Source organism: Anolis carolinensis, chromosome 1 (genome assembly GCF_035594765.1).
Source record: "Anolis carolinensis isolate JA03-04 chromosome 1, rAnoCar3.1.pri, whole genome shotgun sequence".
Classification (NCBI taxonomy): Eukaryota; Metazoa; Chordata; class Lepidosauria; order Squamata; family Dactyloidae; genus Anolis; species Anolis carolinensis.
Window position 1 is genome coordinate 132,847,181 of NC_085841.1, and position 22,974 is coordinate 132,870,154.

Sequence of the window (22,974 nt, forward strand, 5' to 3'; positions counted from 1 at the left end):
ACTTCTGTTCACTTGTGTTCCAAGAAATTACTGTATGCAACCACTGCAGATGGTAAAGAAAGCAAAATCTGATGAATGTTCCGGGAGGGATGTGAGTTTTGAAAATGTGAACAGTAACCTTAAGTCTGATAGCAGAGGATAATGTGTTTCTTTTACTCTGGAACATAAATGTTATTGTTGAAATTGAACATAGAAAAGTGTTTACATTTGATGTTAGGTCATGGGTCCCCTTAACATGATCCTATCACCATCAAGAGGAATGGCATTCCAAAGCTTTCTTTCAAAACTGAATACTGCAAAGACGTTGCTCTTCCATAATCAGAAGCAAAATCCAAATTCTTGCAGTCTCTAGTACAGTATCATAGAAAACCAGACTTTTAATTAGTTACTGTTGTGAATGAGTCTTCTGAGGCTGTTAGTACTAATGGTGGGATTAGGAGGGGAAGAAAGACGCCTCGCGAGGAAGGCTCATTGGAAGATTTACACAGGAAAAGGATCAGGGAAATACTTGAGGAATCCTCAGATGAGGATTCATTTGGGGATCTGGAAGGGGATCCTGAGGTGGGAATGACTGTTGAAGACCCGGTGGTGGTGGAAGAGGTTGGCATGGACTGGACACGGGCTCCGGAGGATCTTGGGGAGGAAACTGGGTCCATGGATGCTGAGGACACAAGAGAAGCTTGGGCTCCTTCAGAAGCAGACCCCACATGGTCTGCCTGGAGGAATGAGGGTAATTCCACAGGTGTGGACAGGGTTGGGTGTGGGCAGGGCGATTCTGGCTCTGATGAGGAACTCTGATGGGACGCCTGATCCTAGGATGTTGGCTGTTTGGAGCTCGGATTCTGATGAGGAGTTTGGGACACCCGATCCTAAGTTGTTTGGACGCCCAAGGAAACCTAAAGAAATTAGGGGCTTTGGCCATTGTTCTTTGAGTGTGGCAAGGTGTTGTTGGGTGCCATTGGGTTTCTTGTACGTGACTCCAAAGACTGGCTTGGGACTTTGCAACCGATCTGCTGCTCGCCTCTGTCATTTTGGCTCTTTGTGTTATCCTGCGACGTGGACCTTGCTGTGACGACTTCACCCTTTGGACCTTGGACCAGAACTCGACTTGGCATATCTCTTCGCTCTTAAACTCGGCTTGGCATCATTCCCGTGTTTGTGGCTGACTTCCGTTGCTGACCGCTGGCTTCACCTTCAACTCCGAAGCTGTTCTCCAATCCTGACTCCAGACCGGTTTGACTTCGCTACGACGTTTCGTTCCCTTGACATCTGGCTTGGCTTTCGACTCTGCAGCGGCTTGTCGCTATTGCCTCAGCGTTTTCCAACTTTGTTTGTCTGCACCGCTTTTGGTGAAGAACTTTAGCCCAGTTTGGGCTTTCTCTTTAGTTTTGGGCTTTTTGCTGTACTTCTGGGTTTTGGGGAGATTTTGAGCCTTTGGGATTTCTTGCCCTTGTTTGTTTTGCCATTTTGACTCTGCCTTGCAATTTTGAGCTGTTTTCAAGCACTTTGGTTTTAATCCGGATTATATCTCCGGATAATCCAGATTATATTCCGGTTTGCATTTTTGAGGTTTCTTTGCTCTGAACTGTTTAATCACACTGAAGTTAAAGTGTTGTGAGCTCTCTGGACTTTGTGCTGAGCTTTTTTGAGTTATTTTTGAATAAACTATATTTATCTAACTGGCTGGTGTCTCACCTTTGACAGTTATTTCTTAAATTCTATTTCCCCTTGGCCACTGGTGATACTGAAATCAGTACCACAGCTAACTGCTTCCTTCTTATGCCCCAAACATCTCTACAATTTGAGGTCTCATTTGTTTTACAAATACACTTAAGCCATATGTATTTGACACACTGTCACTTTTACTGTAAGAATGGAATAAGTCCATGTGAAAGCATACCCATCTTTACATTGAACCTGCAATTACAGCAACTGCAAAATGTACCCCAAATCCATTATGTACAGCAGGAAACTCAATTTATATACAGATCTTGCCTTGCTTCATAATTCTTCAGAATAGAAATTGATTCATCATATATCAGGCAGAAAAAGGGTAATGATATAACCATAGGCTAAGCCCTTTATGTTCCATTAATTCCAATAGCAAAATTTAGATTTAACAACTCTGTCCTATACAGAGCTGTGTCCTTATTTATTTTGATCCTACATGCAAGAATGAATAAGTGTTGTAATTTTCTGCGTGGTTTCTGAGAAATGGTCTATGTGGTGCATGTGTGCATGGGATATTTGGTTTCCTACACTGACAGCATATTTTTGAACAAAACTCATAGGTAAGGTACCTTACACTGACAGCATATTTTTGAAGAAAACTCATAGCTTTGTATGTAAAAATCACATTTATTTTTGCACAATTTAAAACCTCACAGAGAAGAATTTTACAGGGCAGTTCTATGCAGACACTATAATGAAGTTCAAAAGCTAGATTGTGGGTGGGGTGTTTAACTGGGTCAGCATGTGCCTCAAGCCTCTAGCGACTAGCAAGGAGTCAGGGGATGAGTTGCCTCTGGAGACTTTTCAGAGCCATGAATAGGAGGGATTTTCAGACCCAAATCTGGATATAGACTTAGCCCCAGAGCCAGAGGCGCCAGAGGAAGATGGAAATGTAGTAACTCTTTAGCTTGCAGAGACAGAGCAGGAGCAAACTTGGGGTAAGGGTTTGCCTCCACTCTGCAATCAACCACCAGCTGCTCCTGAGAAGACCCCCAGCTCACTTGAGTCATCAAGAGAGCAGAGGCAACAGAGGCGAAGGTTTGCCTTAAAGGAAAGGCATAGAAGTACTCATTTAGCTGCTAGGGAGCAGCAGAGAGGAACTGCCGAAGTGGAGTCAGGATTCAGCCCATAGCTTGCTGTCTTAAAATAGAGCAGCAGTGAAAGCTATGGGCCATTGTGGAAGGAACTTGCATTTGTAGTTTACCCACAGTTCATATTTCACTGAGAATTTCTGGACCTTGACTTTAGCTTTGGATTATTGTTGACCTGTTTCTTCCAGCCTTGACTTGTGTATTTGAACTTTGGACTACTCTCTCTGGATTACCCTTGGATTTGGCATAGTGACCTTGGTGAATATTATTTCCAGTGGTGTTATTGTATGTTGGTGTATCTTGCCTTAAGTGGTTTTTGGAATTTCTATTCAGAGTTGGTAATTGCTTTTTGTAAAGCTTCTGGAAATGTAGCTCATTGATGTATTTTGAAACTGTTTTATATTAGATACTCTTTTCTTAATAAACTTACTATTCTTGTTCATCTGTGTGATGTCTGGGTAAAAAAGAGGATCAAGTAGGTGGCTGGGCTGCAACAGGTCTTTGGGACACCTGATATTCTGGGGCTAGTCAGTACAGGTGCCCACAAAATGTGCACCACCAATGTGTGCTGTAGGACAGATCAAGTCAGAAACAGTGCATTAAAAACTCACCAGAAAGTCTGGAGTAAGTCCAATAATGTGCTACTTTGATATATCATATGCAGAGCTTGAAACTGAGGTGATCCCAAACAGACATGGATCTGTGCATTAGTACATCTCAGCGGACTGGGTAAGAAGAAAGACCCGTACATTTTCCAGCAGCTGTCTAACCATGGATACTGAGGTTCCTAGGTTCGATTCTGATCTGCAATCAGTAGATACAGTGGCCACCATCCCAGCCTCAAACTGATTCCCTTAAATCCACTTCTTAACTCGGTTTATGCAACTGTGTACAACCACTCACAGTTGTTGTGTTCTTCCCACTTTTAGGGGTAGAAAACAAATAGAAGCAAATATCCCTTTCATTCTCAATCTAAATTTGCCAATTTAAATGAATGCTCAATCAATCCTCCACGTTCACTGCAGTTAGGGGCACAGGACCCCTGTAAAAGTAGAAAAAACACAAGAAAAAACACATATGGCTGGGCTCACTGTTGCGTCCTCATTGGAAGTGACATTGCCAGCAAGGCTTTGCTGGGGAGCTGCTTCTGGTTGGTAAAAAAAAATGGTGGTGGAGGGCTCAAGGAGGACAGGGCACTGGTGCCAGTGCACTACTGCTTTGCCAACCATGTGAATTACAAAAAAGCTTTGGGAATTTTCACAATGATATGTCTGGAGTCCATGTGGTGTTTCCATGACAGTTCTAGGGCAGACTACTCTGGATTATTTGGCATGGTGTAGATGCAGCCATCTTCTGGGCTGTATGATTCTTAGGCCTCCTCCACACTGCCCCTATATTCCAGGATCTGATTCCAGATTATCTTCTTATTCCTGATTATCTGGCAGTGGAGACTCATATAACTGAGTTTAAAGCAGATAAGTAGGGATCAGATCCTGGGATATAGGGCAGTGTAGAAGGAGCCTTACACATGATTTTTACTTAGGCCTTAGACCTAAGAGTCAGTTTTCATATATCCCTCTACATAGCCAAAGGAATTACAGGAGCACTGATAAACAGGAAAATTCAAGGTCTCCATATCTCTTATTCTGCTTCTTATCCCATTAAATTTTGGCTGCTAAAATAAGATTAAAACCTGAATGCAAGCAGAGAAGACAAAACTGCTTGTACCACTAAAACTATCATGGATTAAAAGGATGATGTTTCTCCTGTGATTTCTTGATCTCTCTGGATAATGGAAAAACACACGCTGCCAATCTGATCATTTTATATTAAATGTATTTTATCTCGTGGCTGTGTTCTTCTTTTCCCCAGATGGCACATCAATCAAAACATAGCTTCATATTCTTTATTTACAGCTTTGTGGTTATTATATTGGCATGGTATTCAAACATAAGCTTGCTACAGCAGATGATAAAGAGACCGCAGTATGAATTTGCGATACCAAAATATTGACTTGAAACAACACGCAGGGGAAAAGGGCAAGAAAAGTAGCATCAGGGGTTTAGTTCCTTCAAGTTAATAAACTCTGACCATACAAAGTATAAAGTGAAGCTTATAAATGATTTAGAAAATCCTAGAACAATATGGTTTTTATAACACTGTTTCACAAACATTATTTCCTCCTTGGGGAAGATCAAAAAGACGTATATGGCATTCTCTAATCCCAGCACAGCCTAGGATAAGATCTGCTACTATGCTTTGCAACAGAACTGTGTAATCTACATCAATAGTGTGGGTTACTATCATTCTACTTCCTTTATATGCACTGTATTTAATTTCTCTCTCTCTCTCTCTCTCTCTCTCTCTCTCTCTCTCTCTCTCTCTCTCTCTCTCTCTCTCTCCTTCCTTCCTTCCTTCCTTCCTTCCTTCCTTCCTTCCATCCATCCATCCATCCATCCATCCATCCATCCATCCATCTTAGGGCCCTTTTACACAGCCATATAACCCAGAACATCAAGGCAGATAACCTACAATATCTGCTTTGAATTGGGTTATCTGCGTCCCCACTGCCATATAATCCAGTTCAATATAAATTGGTAGTTCATATTTTTCTTTTGTTTATATTTTGCATTTCTTATAACAGCTTTCTTCACCTGGTGTCTTCCAGATGTCTTCAATAATCATGCCTAAGACTCATGGGCTATACTGGCTAGGAATGATGGGAGCTTAGGTACAATACATTGGGGGAGGGGGCATTAGATTGGAGGTCAGCTAAAATATGTATGATGTAAAAGCTAATTATCAAGAATAAAAATTATGACTGTCTATTTAGGCATTTTTGTAAAGCCATCTTTTAAAGGTATAATACTCATTTGAATGTTATTGTGAAGGAGCCATATCTCAAAGGAAGACACTGGTCATGCCAACCAGCTGGTATTGCTGGAAATATTCTCTATGGTCATGTTCAAATGCAAAGTTTTCAGAAATTATCCCATGGAAAAACCTTATGTTCCATAACTAAAAATTGTCCCTTCCACTTTTTATATAAGGGCCAGGCTGTGGCGCAGGCAGGTGAGCAGCCAGCTGCAACAAATCACTCTGACCAAGAGGTCATGAGTTCGAGGCCAGCTCAGAGCCTAAGTTTGTCTCTGTCTCTGTTCTATTTTAAGGCATTGAATGTTTGTCTTATATGTGTGCAATGTGATCCGCCCTGAGTCCCCTTCGGAGTGAGAAGGGCGGAATATAAATACTGTAAATAAAATAAATAAATATAAAAGAAATTAAAGGAACCGAAGCTTTCAAAATATTTTTTCCAAGTTTCCAAATCCATTATTTCAGCAAGCTACTAAATCCAGTCCTTAAGCATCCCTGCTCTCAAGCATCTGTGATATACTCTTGTATTTTACAACAGGGAGGTTAGTACCAACATGGATATGATTAATATTACAGGTAAAGGACTTACTGAGCTGAATAATGTGACACTGAATCCTCTGAAGTAATGAATATTTAAAGTATTATAAAGGAATAAAAAGGAAGACAGCTTACTATCGTCAATCTTTCTATTCAAATATAGCACTAGATGTTTCTTGCTTTAAGAAGAAGATGTGAAAACAAGGGGCAAAACTGATCATGCCCAGGTAAGAGAAGGGATGCTTTTCTGTTGAGATCTATAGATGAAAAGGAAAAGAAGAAAACTATCACAGAAAAATGCAATTCATACTAAAGAACATCAGCTCGAATTTTCTTCTACAGTAATTTGCTGTTTTGAGAGATAAAATTGTGCTTGCTCATAAATGGCTATACATCCCAAAGTATGGTTGCTATAGAGCATAGATTAAGCTGAGTCCATCAGTGGACAACCACTGCTAGAATGGCAAGATCCACTGGAAGTGTGGATGGATAATTTCTCCTCCTCCATACCATTTTCCCCCAGACCCTCAAAACTGGCTTTGGAGGAAAAGGACTGCCCCATCCCCAGTTTTGTACTGGTATAAAGCACTGCAGGAGGGAGGGGAATCATGTTCCATGGTAATCTACAGAAGAATGTAGGATTTAGGTGACTGATAAACAATCTCTTTCCCTTGTCCTTAGACAAGGAAGCCTTGGAGGGGATTTTGATGGGAAAGCCGTTATGTCTGGAAGAATGGGATCAAATGTTTTTGAAATGCTTTTATGAGCCACATTAACAATCCTTCTTTAACAGAGACAATTATGATTTTGTTCCTGCTTGTCCAACTATACATACTAGTATATCACATATTAAAATAGCAGAACCATGAAAGGATAGGCTATTGCAAACCTGCAGCTTTTGCAAAAATGGAAAATCAGGCAAAGGGCATCATCAAAAAAATCTGTCAACATTATGTCAGGCCTGTAGTGAGGGGTTTTTTTAGGGATTCAAACCTCCCCCGAAATTTTTCAGGTTATAAAAAAAAACCTGGGTTACTCATGAATTTTAACTGGTTAACCAAATCCCCATGCTAAGTCTATGAGACGCAAAACATTAAGAGTCCCTCCAGGCTCAAGCAGATATTGACAGGTTTGTAGCGGGGGGGGGGGGTGTGTGCTAGGGGTTCAACCCCCCCCCCCCCGAAATTTTCAAAACCCCTCCCAATTTTTTTTTCTGGCTACGGCCCTGCATTATGTGACCACGAGGTTTGAGGAAAAAAGTCTGATGTCTGACCAGTGTACATTAGAAAGAAAAGTACATGTTATAAAAAACAAACATCCCTGGGCTTTAGACACATAAACTGTGGGTTTCAATATATAGTAGGCATTGTCTTTAATTTAAAGTGTTCTGAAGATCACACATGAAGGGGACCTCACACAAGGAAAGAACCAAATCAACACTGACTTTGTTGTATTGTTATCAATTTATTTCCTTCAAAATCCCACTAACTTGAACTCCATACATTTAATTGAAAAGGTGGCAATGAGAATGGCGCCCAAGTGTCCTTGTGTCTTTGGGTGCATCCAGACAGCATCAAAATGCAGGATAAATAAGTGGATCAAAAATCGTGGGATCTGACAGTAAGTCTAAAGACAGACCTGTCAGTCCTGAGCTAGCCCAAATTCAAACCTGATTCAAGTCCCCTCGCCTCCCAATCATGGTAATTGTAGCAGGAGCAGGAGAGATGATAAAGATCATCCACAGCATACCAGGACTGATAAACATAGTGAGCTAGGGCATTCTAGACAGGTTCAAGCTGAGAATAATGCTTCTGCTCTGAAGAGATCAGAGGAACAGCTCATCTAAATGGACCACAAACAGTACTCTGCATCAGCATTGCCACTCAGGCCCCTTCCACGTAGCTAAATAAAATCCCACATTTTCTGCTTTGAAAATGTAGATATGGCAGTGTGGACTCAGATAACCCAGTTCAAAGCAGATATTGTGGGATTTTCTGCCTTGTAATTCTGGGTGATATGGCTGTGTGGAAGGGCCACTTGTCAGCTCATGGGCTGGCAGGTGTCCACATTACATGACCCCAAGGTAGTTCATTGATTTGTTGGCAGTCACATGACCCAGTGGCACCAGAACCGTTTTTGCACTGTTGGACTGCAATCTTTACTTGCCCCATCATCCTGTTTTTTGTGGTGTCTACTGAACATGAAAATGGCAGTGGTCACCATTTGGCATCTATAATAGTAATAGCTGGAGCTACAAAGTGAAACAAGAGAGTGGTGGTGGGGGGGGAGGTAGGGATAGCGTTACTCCAGGTGCTGAACAATATCACTGCCATTTTTGGGCAGGTAGGCATGTCAAAGTCCAGAACAACAGGGGCAGTGTAGGTGGTACCCCATGTCCTCAGTCTATCCGGGGAAAGTGAGATAGCAGTGTAAATAACCACAAGTGCTTCCTTAATAGGAATTGGTCCAGCTGTTTACACTGTCTAAAACATGGGTTTCTCCTGCATTAGGCAGCCTTTTCCTTATGTTATGGTACGGCCACAACAGAGTTCATTCACCCCTGAACTGAGTCATATGGCCTATGTAGATGGGTTAGAAATTGAGGAATCCAGCAGTAAAATTATGTCCCCCCCCCCCCCAAACATTCAGCAGCAAATGAGCTATGTTTATACAGTTACAATGACACTAAGCAAAAAATGAGGGGGAAAGAGCAGAAAAAAGGGGAGGGAAAAGGTAAAAAACCTAGTTGTAACTGCTTTTGAAGAAGATGCTAAACATTTATATTGTAATAATAATAATAATAATAATAATAATAATACTTTATTTATACCCCGCCACCATCTCCCCAACGGGGACTCGGGGTGGCTTACATGGGGCCATGCCCAGGACAATACAATATAGCAGAATATAAAAACAACATATCATAATACAATTACAACAATACAATAAATAATCATGTACAGTACAACACAAAATCAAAAAAGCAATATAACAGGGCGGGCCGCATGAACACTCAGTTAAAACTTGGGGTGAGAAAAAGATAAGAATAAAACCACGGGGAACAGAGACATAAGATAGAAAAACAGTCTAGAGGATAGATGATGGGGGGAGTAACAAAAAAAGTGTGTAACAGTTACTCTCCGAAAGCACACCGGAAGAGCCATGTTTTTAAATCTTTCCTAAAGGCTAAAAGAGTGGGGGCTTGCCTGATTTCAATGGGCAGTGAGTTCCACAAACAGGGGGCCACAGCAGAAAAGGCCCTCTTCCTTGTTCCCACAAGGCGGGTCTGGGATATAGGCAGTGGCGACAGGAGGGCCTCCCCTGACGATCGAAGAGATCGGGCAGGTTTATGGTAGGAGATACGGTCACGAAGAAGTATCTAAATATCATTCACCCCTGTATCACAAAGTACACTGAGCACTTCTCCCCAGTATTCTATCTTCTATTTGGAATCTGGAAATAATATTCTTGACAGGGTGCCTTTACTTCTTTAAAAAGTACCTTTAAAAATTAAAGGAGTTTTCATCAGCATAAAAAACTGAGATATCACATTAATTAGTCACAGTGATTTATTATCTTTGGCCAAGACATTTAATATTTCCATTTCATTCTAATGTGCAAATATAAAGAATTCAAAAAGATTTCACCCTAGTGGATGAGATCAGAAGAAATTTTGTTCATTGTATAATAATTTCTCACTTTTGAGATTTTTTGGAATTTTAATGAAAAAAAGCGTTTTAGGTAAAATAGACAATTTTCTCCAGAAACACATTTTTAGCAAAAAGCAATGGTAGTGTTTTTTTATTCTACACATGCACCTTTTCGGGAGAAACGCAAAATAAATAAATAAATACATTTAAATAAAATCACAAAGTGGCATTTTTAATTATGTCTTGAAGTGTCAGGACACACTTTTCCTCAAGGGTGAGAAAATTATGGCGATTGTTTATAGTTTTTCTTCTGAGTTGCAGTTTTTTCTTTTTAACAATATTATCTCAGGATGTGATCCCACGATACTGACATCATAATAATATTTGCTAATGGGATACACACACACACACGGTCATGTTGTCAATGTTTACTCTAACTTTTGCCTCGTTGTTACAAGTACTTTATATAGTCTTGATATCTTAATTTGCAATAACCTTATGTTGAAAATTTTTCCATGATGAAAGCGGTTTTTCATGATTTCTAACAACTGCTGCTGAGTTTATTTTATGGGCAGCATCTAAAAAGTCTGCTTAATGATGGAACTGCTGTGGTCACAGACAGAAGGTGACTAGGAACATTCTCCATTGATATTGATAGGGAAGTGGGATTAAGGCCACACTAAAGAAAGAATGAAACACAAAACAGTACAAGGCCACTGAATGAAAATTAAGCAAGGGAAATATCAAAAGCTTCTATAGGCAAATAAGCATTTGTTTTTACCTGCTTGGTCTTTAAATATTTTTGATATAACTACAGGCACTTTGTGCTCAGCACCACCCTGAAAGAGATACAGAATGATAATAACAGCCTTAGTTGATCTGCCCATCATCTTGATTCATGCATTGCATAGTACAAAGAAATATAAAGATAGGATTATGCATACCTTTATACTTAAGCCCAAGCCACCAACTGGTTGTCTGTGAAGTTTAACAGTTCTGTGCTTTAAAAAATGGTAGAAAAAATAAATTCAGGTGAAAATATATTAGATGCATACATATTATGTATATGCTAGTTTTTTCATGTTTATCTAGTTGGCTGGAATTCAGAGTTAACTAGAATTACCTATCTATATTCATCCTTGTTCATAGTCCAAACATAGTCACTATTGCCACAAACATAACTGCCCCCCTACCTACTTTACCAAGCATTGGTCACACTGCGAGAACGAGGGTGAGGATCCATGTATACCATGATTCTCTTTCTCTTTGTGTATATGATGCTTTATAAAGTAGAGTGTTCAGATTGGGAAGTGTTACTTAATTGTGGATTCCTATGTATCAGGCCATACAGAATTCCAGCAGTTGCTTTTAGGATACTGAGATATTATGCCTGGAAAAGGGACTATGATATTTTATCCAAATTGATCTGATTACCAAAGGAGGACTCTTTGCTTATTCACTTTTGAAAGAAAAATCATTAGATCCTTTTTTCTGTATGTACCTTGAATCACATAGTGTTTTACCATGTCCACAGGACTTTCTTGTTTCCCATTGTGATCCCAACTGAGATCACGTTCCACTTCCCAGTTCACAAAAAATATTGGGAAGAATGAAACAACCCTTTTCTACCCTTGCAAAGCTATGAAAAACTAAAAATGAAGGGCACTGCTCCCAAAGCAGATATTTTGCTTGCTGCTATCATTTATACTTTTTATTTCCGTTTTTAGTTTTCAAATGAATCCTTTCCAAATACAGATGATGTTCTTGTAGTGAATCTCCCCATTAATCCATTTCTGTTGGTTCAATCTTCTTTTTAAAGGCATGTACGTGAGATAACATTTTTATGGACACTTACCAAAGCAATCTATCTTCTATTTAATAGCACCTTGCATTTTTGACATATTATTCATGCTCACTTTTCTAGGTACTTGACATAGTAATAGAACACAAAGAGCTTCATTTTATCTATTGACACTAAATGTATAGTAATACAGCTTAGCAACATGCTGGGCACAGTTCTACCCACAATGACATCTCTCATCAGCAGGAATGGGCACTGTTGGATACATCAAGGTTATATTTTTCCCTCTTAAACTTGTTTCTGTATGTGGGCACATTATTATTCTTATTTTAGACATTTTGTTTCTTTGTAATTCCTTTTTAAAATTCTTGTGAGATTGGGCTTTTTTCTGAATAAATTTCCATAATATTAATTTTCATAGAGACTTTTTCACAATTTTATATTTCTTTATTTAGAAACCTATCAAGATCTCCTTAAGAAAAGGACTCTCACATTACAAAAATCATTTTGATGCTTTACTGGCACAAGAAATCCCGATTTTGCCAGACCACTTGCATTTCCTTTGTTGAACAAACAGCTCATGGATTTTCAGAGGGACAAATACATAGTTATGTTCCCTGTCAGAATAACCCAAAGCAGATAATCAATGTAATTAAGAAGAAAAAAGAGAGAAACATCCTTTTGACAGAAATGCTGAAATTTCTCAGAGGCACTCCATCATTAATGAACATTTTAAAGGTTTCTCCAAATCCAACGATTTTATCTGTGTTTATAAGCTTATAAGATAAGATATTTATCTTTCTTAAATTTGTCCTTCCCTTATTCTTTAGTCTGATTTGTGTTCCTTCCTTCTTAAATTTCATTTCTCAGTTGCTTAATTATCTGGCACTGATACATGCCTTCATAGTTTTTGAAGAATCTCCAGTCTGTTGAAATCTCAGGTCACCCTGTGTGTTCTTTCATTAAAAACATTAATCTGTCCATTTCCATTATTTCCAAAATTTTATTTCATCAATGATCTATACTTGGTATTTCCTCAAATTTTCATTTCTTCACATACGTTATTCTTGCTGTAATTCTTCAGTTCCTTATGTTTATCCCAAATTCGTCTTCATCTTCATCCACCTTATCGAGATTCAAAGTAGCTTGTCCAGTATCCATCTTTTCACTTTCAGGTGAATGGAAGCAAGGTTTCTTTGTTTTTTTTTCTTTCCTTTATTTTCTGTCTGGTTGGGTAGATTATGCTCTGTATCTTCCTTCAGTTTCTTATAAGTCTTTTGCCTTATCTTCCGTTGTTAGCCAAAGCCTTTGATCTCTGTATTTTACCATGATTCCTTCAGTCTTCTCCCATCTGAACCTGATTTGTAGTTTCTTAAGTTCTTTGTTAAGAACATGTATTTTCTTCTTTTATTCAGTTTTGTCCTTGGGAGTTCTTTTAGGATGGCTATCTTTTTTTCTTTGTAGAAAGTTGGATTTGTACTGTTCTGTCTCAGAATTTCATCACAGATTCTTTTCTTGATGAACTGGACAATTATGTCTCTGGAGACTTTATTCTTTTTTGCATAGTTTGTAGATGATTTGTAAACCTTATCAATTAGTTCATCTGTCTGCACCTCTGATTGTTGTAGGATATGTGCTACTAAATTCACAATTAGTTTTCTTAAGTTCTCTTTAGTTTCCTCCTTAATATTTCTAAATCTCAGTTGGAACTCCATCTCTCTTTGTTCCAATCCTTCTTGAATTATATCCATCCTGACATTCTTAATATCCAATTTATCCATCTTCTTTTGCAAATTGTCTTGAGCTTGTTCTAGTTTCTTTTTATCTATTTTTATTTCTTTGATATCATTATGAACCCCATTCAGTTCCTTCTTCATTATATCAATCTGTTGTGTAATTTCTTTATTCATGGTCTGTATTTGTTCTTGAAATAATTTCTGTTGTGCTTCATGTCTTTCTGCCATAATCTGTAATTCTTTCTGGTAGATATCCTGTTTATCAGATAATTTCTGTATCGCTCTAAAGACATCTATCAAGCCGATTTCTTCATTTCCTGGAGGTCTCCTTGATAGGCCCTTATTATCTTTTAGCTCTTTGTCCCCTTTCATCTTTGAAGTAGTCATAATTGACAGCTAAAGTTCACTTTCCACCTCTTATTCTTCTTGGTCGCTTTATTTGGTCTCTAAGTCTTTCTGCTGCTCTGTCTTTTCTCTATGTTCTCTTTCTTTCTAGTCTTTCCGTGATTTGATCCTTTCTCTATGGTATTTGATTTCTCTTATATCATATCTGCCAGTTGTCAGGCCTCCAGTCACTCTATCTCTGCACTCATTGGTTGAGTCCTGCTTTTGTTTACTTCCACCCTCCCAGTCCTTGCCTTCTTCTGCCCTCAGTTTGCATCCACTTTTTGTCTCCTCCTCCCTTCTCAGGTTTCTCAGGCTTTCCTTTCTTTTGTCGCTAAAGCTGTTTGTTTATGAAGAAGCTACAGCCTTAGACTAAAAATGCTTTTCAGGGTCAGTCTTCCTTTCTCTAGTCCGTCAGATCCATTTTCAATTCTTTGAAATTCTTTGAGGCAATGAAGTATGGAAAATAAACAGTTTTGTAATCCTTTATTTAGTCCTTATTTTTCTCCTTTTACTTGCTCCCCCATAAAAACAGGGAGACACGAAGTTATTCCCTTCTTTCTTTCTTTTTCCCGCTGATTTTCCTCCCTCTGGGTTTGTTACATTTTCAGAGGATCGCCTTGCATTATATTCTTATTAATTCAGGAAGAGTCTGATTACACAAAGAATAGATTGATTTTCTTTAGAAACTCACAGTTTCATTGTTGCTGGTCTCCCAGCTTTCTTCATGTTTCTTCTTAATGTTTAAAATGGGCTGGGCTGGCAGTTATTGTGGATCCTTTTGGAGCCCACTTCCCACACTCTGATCCACAGTATCTTCAGCACCAGTCCGGACCCATTTCAGGGCCATCGGTTTGTGCCTATCAGGTTTAGCGACTTCTCCAACCTCAATCCACCGGAGAAGGGGGGCAAATTGCCCCCAGAACGGAATTGCAGTTGGCTCTCTGAGAGCTCTCAGAGAGTCCAGCCTGCCGCCATCAGTGTCCACCGTAAGTCCCTCATTGAAAATGCTTAGAATCAGAAGCATTTTAGATTTCAGTGTTTTTAAGTATTTGGAATACACGTATTTGCATATAAATACACAATGAGATACCTTGGAGATGGAACCCAAGTCTAAATACAAAATTCCTTTATGTTTCATATGCATCTTTAACACATAGCTTGAAGGAAATTTTATGAAACAACCACAAGAAAGCAAAGGTGTTACTATCTCAGCTACCCATGTGGAGTATTTCAGATTTCAGAAATCCAGATAAGGGATGCTCAGCCTGTATTTACTTCCTCCCTTAAAACTAAGTAGTTATTTTTTCAAGAAAGGATTATTCCATATAGAGATTAAAGTTATGTCCATTTATCAGCAGCTGACCCTTCTTTATATGTTCACAGTATGTTTCTACTCTTTACCCTCCTTAAGTGCTCCTTTTCCAAAAATCAGCATTTAGTCACTATGACTGAATACCCATGCCTTAAAAAATGATATTTTGTTTCAATTAAGGCCTAGTCTATGCATGTTACAAAATAAAATAGGAATCAGATAGTGTGAGGTTATTCTATTATCTCAAGATTCTGGTTTATTCCATTTCACGTATGGACCAGATCGTTGTTACCTCATAACATATTAAAGTACTTTGACATAATTAAAACATTAGTGGGGGAAATGTAAGAGTAAAAAGATTATAATGATAACCCAAGTTTGGATAAGAATTCACCTTTTACAGTCCAATCTAATGCAAGTAATTTCCATGAATTCTTCAAATGGTCCAAATGAATTGAGTTACATTTTTGCTTAGTAAATTTATGTAGGATTCCAACCTTTTTACAGTATTTTAGACATATTGCTTACAACACGTTGAACATAAATGTGATACCATGGTTCTGAATTAACCGCTAACTTAGCAATGTGATTGTCTAAAACAAACAGAGTTTTGACAAAAAATGTTGAAATTTCTCTGAGACACTACATCATTACTGAAAGCAACTTCAACTGATTGTTGAATTAACATTCCATTTACTTTTACAGTAACATTATCCCAGTTAAAATGTTCAATTTGGAAACACTTATACAAGGAATGAGGTGGGAAATGTTCCTCTGAGTATTTCAGATTTTGGAATTCCAGATAAGGAATGCTCAACCTATATTTTTACTTCTGCAAAATAAACTTTAAGCCAGAAGTAGATCTCCTCCATTCAAATAATATAAAATGAGGTTTCTAGATATCCAACTAGAGAGCATTTGTATGGTAGAGCACTCTTTCCTGTGAAACCCTGTCTGTAGGCGAATGTGATCTTTGTGAGACTTTGATATGAACCTTTGTCTTTCATACCATCCAAGGCAGCCTGTAAGACTTCTCCCTCAAATAACTGGTCAAATGTGTGTTTCTGAAAAACACTTAGAAGAATGCTAACTACGGTAGTTAAATTTGGCAAGATTCTTCACAGATGCAAGATAATGCACATAAGAGATCTTAATAAACCTATGGTTTTGTGACCAAAACTTCAAGTGCCAGAAAATTAAACTCTATATTTTTTGCGACTGTCTGAGGAGGCCTAGCAGAAAGAGAAATGGAACTTGAGTCTTAAATATTTATTATCACACTAACAGAAAAAGTATAGTCTGCCCTTCTAGTGCTTATACATCACCCAGAATTGCTAAAAATAACAATGAAATCAAATAAAATGACAAATATAATAAGAATGACCTGGGCAAAATGTCCTTTGGTATGCTAGAATCAACAGGCAAGCATGGAATGGATTTTTACCAAGCAATAGGTAGAAATCTAGTTCATTGGATTCAAAGTAAGGGTTGCTTATCTGTATAAATACTGTTTTAAGTAAGAGAGAATTCACACTTTTTGTGCTGCAATGTAATTGGAGAGAGTGGGGAAAAGGGTTCCCAGATCTCATGGTCTGGTCCTGAGTCTCCTGTTCTTGTGTATTATCTCCAGGCAGGAGATAAGGGTGCAAATTCTCCAGTTTTGGTAACTTCATCTCCAGACAAGAGGAAAGCACTGTGTGAATATCTCCAGCTAAGCTATTAAAACATTCTACTAAAATCTTAAAGGTTGAATTGATTTCTTTGTGCAACATACAAAGATTTTCCAGAGGATTTATATATTTACCAAGTTATGTTTTCTCATTATCTTCCAATTGTTCACATTATTTTCTGCATCCACAGTCTCGCTAGAGACAAGTAGGCTAGATTACACTCCATCTCTCAAAAATAGTGGGAAGGAATAAGCCCCTCATTTCATCTTGCTTTGGGAACAGCCCTTTAGCTATGATTTCTTCCTTAATTTTCAGGCAGATATATGTTTGTGTTTGAATGTCAAGCTATGAGCAATTGTGGTTGGTACTTAATGCATAACACTTAATGACATCAGCACCAACCACTCCTAGGTCTCAGGTTTTGACTTGGAAGCTGTGGGAACTGGGACAATGATAGTGGACAGTCAAATTAAAGATGGTTACAGTTTACCATAAATTAATGTGTGGATGAAGGCTAGTAGGAATTCATAGCCTTAAGTACATATCAATTGGCAGGAAGTAGTAGAGAGAAAGAGAAAATAGAATTTGAATTAAGGAGGATGGAATTTGCCCAAAGGAATGTACAAAGTGAGGAATTATGGCAGCTTTTCATGGAGAGAGTGCTTTCTTTAAGTAATTGCTCCACTCTAGGCAATAAAGGTGCGCTCGTAAAACATGCGGACTCTTTGTAGTGTGTTATGTTTTTGTAGAGACATCAATGTCTGTTGGGAGGAGATATTGACTACCACTGAACATTAAAAAAAAACCCATCCAACAACCACAAAAACTATTGTTGTGCTTAGCACTTATGACACAACCCATTTTTTTTTTTAAAAAAAAAATCATACAAAAAAACTGAGCCTAAAATGATGTGTCCTTCTCACAGCTTGCTCATGAAAATGGCAACAATTTTGACTGAGTAATAATATTAGGGGACTATTCAACTGAAGGCAAATTATGAGTTTCATATTACTGATATTTATGTTTCAATTAATCAGTCTGGAAAGGAAAGAATAAAAAGTAATGTAATGAAAGTTGCCAGCAATTAATTTATAATGAATATGTGCTCAATAAAAAAAAAAAAATGGCAGCATTATTTAACTAATAAATCTGATTAACCAAGATGTACACTATCTATAATTGTGAATAACATCAGAGATCAAAAGTTACAATAGACTTCAATTTTTTTAAAAAAATGTTTTGAACAATACTCATAATCAGTATGGTTGACTGGCTTCAAAACATGTTAAGAAAATGTGAGAAACAAGATATTAAATTATCATTTCTTTTAAATGCCATGTACATATTTTAATTAAAGCATTGGAGCCCCCAGATGGTGTAGTGGACTAAGTGACTTGAAGGTTGGGTTGCTGACCTGAAAGCTGCCAGGTTCGAATCCCACCTGGGGAGAGTGTGGATGAGCTCCCTCTATCAGCTCCAGCTCCATGCGGGGACATGAGAGAAGCCTCCCACAGGGATGGTAAAAACATCAAAAACATCCGGGCGTCCCCTGGGCAACGTCCTTGCAGACGGCCAATTCTCTCACTCCAGAAGCAACTCCGGTTGCTCCTGACACACACAAAAAAAATTAAAGCATTTATTAGGACACAAAAATAAAATATGGGTTGCTGACCTGCAAACTTTTAAAATACAGTTTACTTCAGCTGGAAATAGATTCTGTTCCATAGTTTATATGAATTCACGGATTCTTTGAAGCATGACAGGTTCACAAAGAGTATGTCATGCAAGTGACAGTTTCAGCTTCCGTGGGCTTATTTAAAGAAAAAAATCCTAATGAATTCGTTTAATCATATAAGTAAGATTGAAGCCTAATGATGCACAAAGATTTCCAACCTCACAGAATCTTGTTGTTTTCATCAGATCCACATATGCTTTTTATGCTCAGCAATGGACATTGATTCCCTTTGTGTGTTCAGATTAAGTATGATCAGGCTTCAAGAATTCCAACAGTTAAATAGGGTATGGATATTCAAAGAGTATAGAGATGGTTGTGCATGCCCCTGTAGAGGCTGTTCGTGTTCATTGGCACATTGGTTGGGCACAAGGGCCTGCATTGTACATTACTCCAGTCTTCAGAAGCAGATTTTCCTTTACAAGATTCCACAGTATGTGAAGGTAGGAACTGGGCAATCCTAGCTGAAAACAACCAATCACAGTTCAGGAAGTACTATGAAGAGGGGCTGCGGGTAAAAAGAATATCACACGTGCAGAGACTTGCCTCTGTGAGAAGCAGATAGGGTTTGAAGTTCTTAAGATGATGCGAGAAACAAAATATTAAACCTTCACTTATTTTAAATGTCAGCTACTTTAATTAAAACATTCATTAGGACAGAAAAATACAATATGGCTGGCTTATTTGCAAACTTTTAAAATACTGTTTACTACAGCTTGCAAATCAATTCCATTCAAGAGTTTTTATGAATTCAGGGATTCTGTGAAGCATGAGATATTCTCAAAGAGTAAGTCATGGATTTGACAGAGACAGAAAAAAAGATGATAGACATATAGTTTGGATCTGAGAGATAAGAAATAGATGGGACAAAGGAATGGGAGAACTGACTGTGGGATTAGGGAGGTGTGATTGATGGAGAATTCAAGGGTTAATATAATATCTTTAAAAACTTGAACTTGTTCCTCTGTTTTTAGTACTGTCATTGTCATATTGAGACTCTGCAGATAAGAAGAGAAAAATAGTTATGTATATTCCCTACTTTCCAACAACCTGAAGTAAAACCTTACTCTTTCTTTACTCTTTTCGCTTTCATTGGCCAGAATTACATGTAACAATGTTCCATCGTTTAATTTAGACCACTACAGAATACAAACATCTGGATGGACACATTATGGATTTAGCACTACGTAGGGAATATTTTGTGAGACCAAGTGAAGTCCTAAAGCCGTATACTATCCTCTCCTTCCATATGGCCAGGAAAAAGACATAATCAGGATTGATCTTAACTCTCTAGAATTTCTGGTTTGTTGTTATGTAGGAAACAGGAAGAAATGTTTCCCAAATTTTAGTTTGGAGAAAACACCAGGGAATTCCAGTCACCTTTATAACACTTGTGATTTGTGATGACAATCTAAGAAGGTAAAGCTTTATAGAGGCTAGATCATTTGACACTCTATCCTGCATTATGTGCACACAGGGCCTTATCTGTTAAGTAGCAAAAAAAATTGTTTTGGTAGCACAATATGTGTAGCTAAGAAGAGGGCTTGACATTGCTTGTTTGTTTGCTTTTTCTCTGTAAATGTCTAAATAGTACCATTGTGGTTACAGTAGCAGAAATACTATCCTGTTAAAACCAGAATATTGCATTATTAAGTAAATTGTTCCCAAAGTGTATTCTAAAATGTTTTCAAAGCTTTGCTAAGGGCAAAATCTAAAGATATGTGTCCTGGACATATTCTAAGTTTAGTTGTTCTCCTTTCTAGAAATAATTTGAAGAAATACACCCATCCAAGTCAGATAGTGCTCTCATTTTTAGTGGGAATAGCATTAACATAATGACTGAACATTATACATAGAAAACACCTTTCTTGAATCATAAATCTACTGAATTTTACATTGACATAAAGGCCATAGTTTTATTACTCGTGGGCCCAGTAACTCTGATGTAACCACTTAGATGGAGATCCTATTTAAAACTGGTAGCACATAGTATCCCAATGGGGGCAATAAGGTTGAATTCATTGCCTTTTCCTCTTCTTGCTACTGCTGAACAACTGGGCTAAACCCTTTCAGGAAAAAAAAAACTTCATATCTCCATGTGCAAAATCCACAAAAGTGATACTAGTGTAATGAAACTTTTTCTAGCAAGGTTTCCCTATCCATACAAGCATTTGTTTTCACTTTAATTGAAGGGGAACTTTGTTCACAAACATCCTTCCATTGAATTGAATGGGAAAACTCATAAACATGGAACTTGATAATACACTATTTAGAGCACAATGAAGGTTGGATTTGAGGTGGGAAATATTAGAATTCTGATACAGGACCCTTTGCAGGTAAATTTACAATGCACGTTACTCATTTTATCGTTACATACAGATCCATATTTGAAACAAAACATTATCCGGTTATGCCCATTGTAGAAATGCAAATTGTCTAATTATGCTAAGTGTAACTGATGTACTCTTTGATGTATCTATGGTTTCTTTCGTTTGCTGCTGTGACTTGCTTCAGGTATTATTTAGTTTTTATATTTTTGATTTGGAACTATTCTACAAGAAAGTTTCAGTATCATCCCTTTTGTTATACGTGTGGTTATGCAGGCAAACCACTCAGGCACTCAGGCTTGAAAAATCCTTTGAAATAGCTGCTAATTGTTGTTCTGAATAGAAAAGCTGCCACAACATGAAATCAACATTTCTGTGCTTTTTCAGCTGTGGCTTTGATTTATTCATCAGATTAGCTAATCGGCCCATACTTATTAAAGCCTTACCCTGAAGTATTCATGGTGGATATTGAACTGATACAGAAATTGATATTCTGGCTGGGAATGTCAAAGCAACTAGGTAGAAAGCCATCAGGGATATTTTGGTTCCTTTCATTTATTTTGGGAAGGGAAGGTGCTCTGTACGTGTCAATGCACAATGCAATAAACCAAATGGGCATATGCTGGTGAAATGTTTGGGTAATATAGTATATGTCACTTTTCTAGGCTAAGTGAAATTTGAAAGGAAAAAAAATTAAAAATGGTCATTACAGATTTGTTATAGAAATAGTATATGACAAGTTGCCATTGTGTCATAATTGTACAATAATGGACTGCTCTGAACCATGTCACATAGCAATAAAAAACACTCCAAGCCTATTTAAATTCATTATTTTCCACAGACATTTGCGAGGCTTACTTTAACAGAATATGAAACAAATTTGGAAGGTCAATTGTCTCTGTTTGTATAGTAATCACGGGAGTCTATTGCACCAACCCAAATTCTAGAAATGTAGCTTTTAAATCATATGCCAAGAGAATCCTAAAATGAGAAGAGATATTTTATGTACTGTGTGTAGTGCACATGTCTACATAGTTGCTGTGCTATCTGATGGGAGTAGTATATTTTACAGAGATACTCTTTTTTTTTAATGAGCAGCAAAGCACACCAACTATGAGAAAAATACCAATAAAGGAGAAATGGCACATTTGGGATTAACATGACATCAGAGGCGGTCCAACCATAAGGCGAACTAGGCACTTGCCTGTGGCGCCATCGTCCCAGGGGCGCCATCGTCCTGGGAGGAGGGCACCACTCTCCACCTTTTTCTCTTTTGGGCCTTCCTGTAGCCACACTGGGCCTCCCGGTGCCCGTGCTGGGCTTTCCGGCCGGCGCAGACCCACCTTTGCACCATGGGAGCCCACCTTCGGGGCCTTCAGAAATTGTGAGGTCTACGAATCTTGTGCCTTAACTTGGATCAAAGATTGGCTATTTCTAAAGAACAAGAAAATCTTAAATCTAGAAGGTTTCGACCTAAAAGCCGACTGGCATTTATATATATGGCACAAAGCAGACAAAAATGATAAGAAAATATTCAGAAACCATATAATAAGATCTTCACTAAACAACATATGGGAGAAATATAAAATAAGAATGTTCACCAAAACTCCAATGTGGCTATCACCACTAGCAATAACTCAGAAGTGTATCCAAAGCAACATAAACTGGCCCACATACAAAGATGTCCTCACAAGTCAAGAAAATGAATACGTACTAAAATCACAAGAAGAAGTATTGAAATCATTCGGTCACTTATCATGGATCCACTACAGGCAAATAAAGGAAGAATATATTAAGGATAAACAAGACGGCTTCATGAAGAAAGACTCAGAATGGGACAAAATTCTAGAGTCTGAAAACAAATTAATTACAAAGATATATAAGAAACTCTTGGAGTGGAATACCGAGGAAGAACAAATTAAGGGAAGCATGGTGCAATGGTCCAAAGACATAAGAAGGCCTATAAGAGATGAGGAATGGGAATCAATCTGGAAGAAAAATATAAAACACACATATGCAACCGACTTAAAAGAAAATCAATACAAAATTATTTACAGATGGTACATCACTCCAAAAAAAAATAAGCCATTACAACAAAAATATTCAAATAAAATGTTGGAAGTGCC

The 22,974-nt window shown here is 38.0% G+C and overlaps 1 protein-coding gene across 7 annotated transcripts in view; it reads right to left on the reverse strand.

Moving 5' to 3' along the window:
- The window catches only part of sntg2 (syntrophin gamma 2), a 245,000-nt gene that overhangs the window by 214,832 nt on the left and 7,194 nt on the right, over positions 1–22,974 (reverse strand). For 5 of the 7 annotated variants that reach the window (XM_062982648.1, XM_062982642.1, XM_062982657.1 and 2 more), the window contains exons 2-3: positions 10,828–10,879; positions 10,665–10,722 (exon numbers count right to left, since the gene is read on the reverse strand). The exons of 1 other annotated variant lie outside the window; for it this stretch is intronic. In XM_062982648.1, coding sequence (XP_062838718.1) covers positions 10,665–10,722; positions 10,828–10,879 — 110 coding nt within the window. Of the gene's footprint in view, positions 1–10,664; positions 10,723–10,827; positions 10,885–22,974 lie in introns of all 7 variants that reach the window. One more of the 7 variants, XM_062982672.1, reaches the window with a different exon arrangement.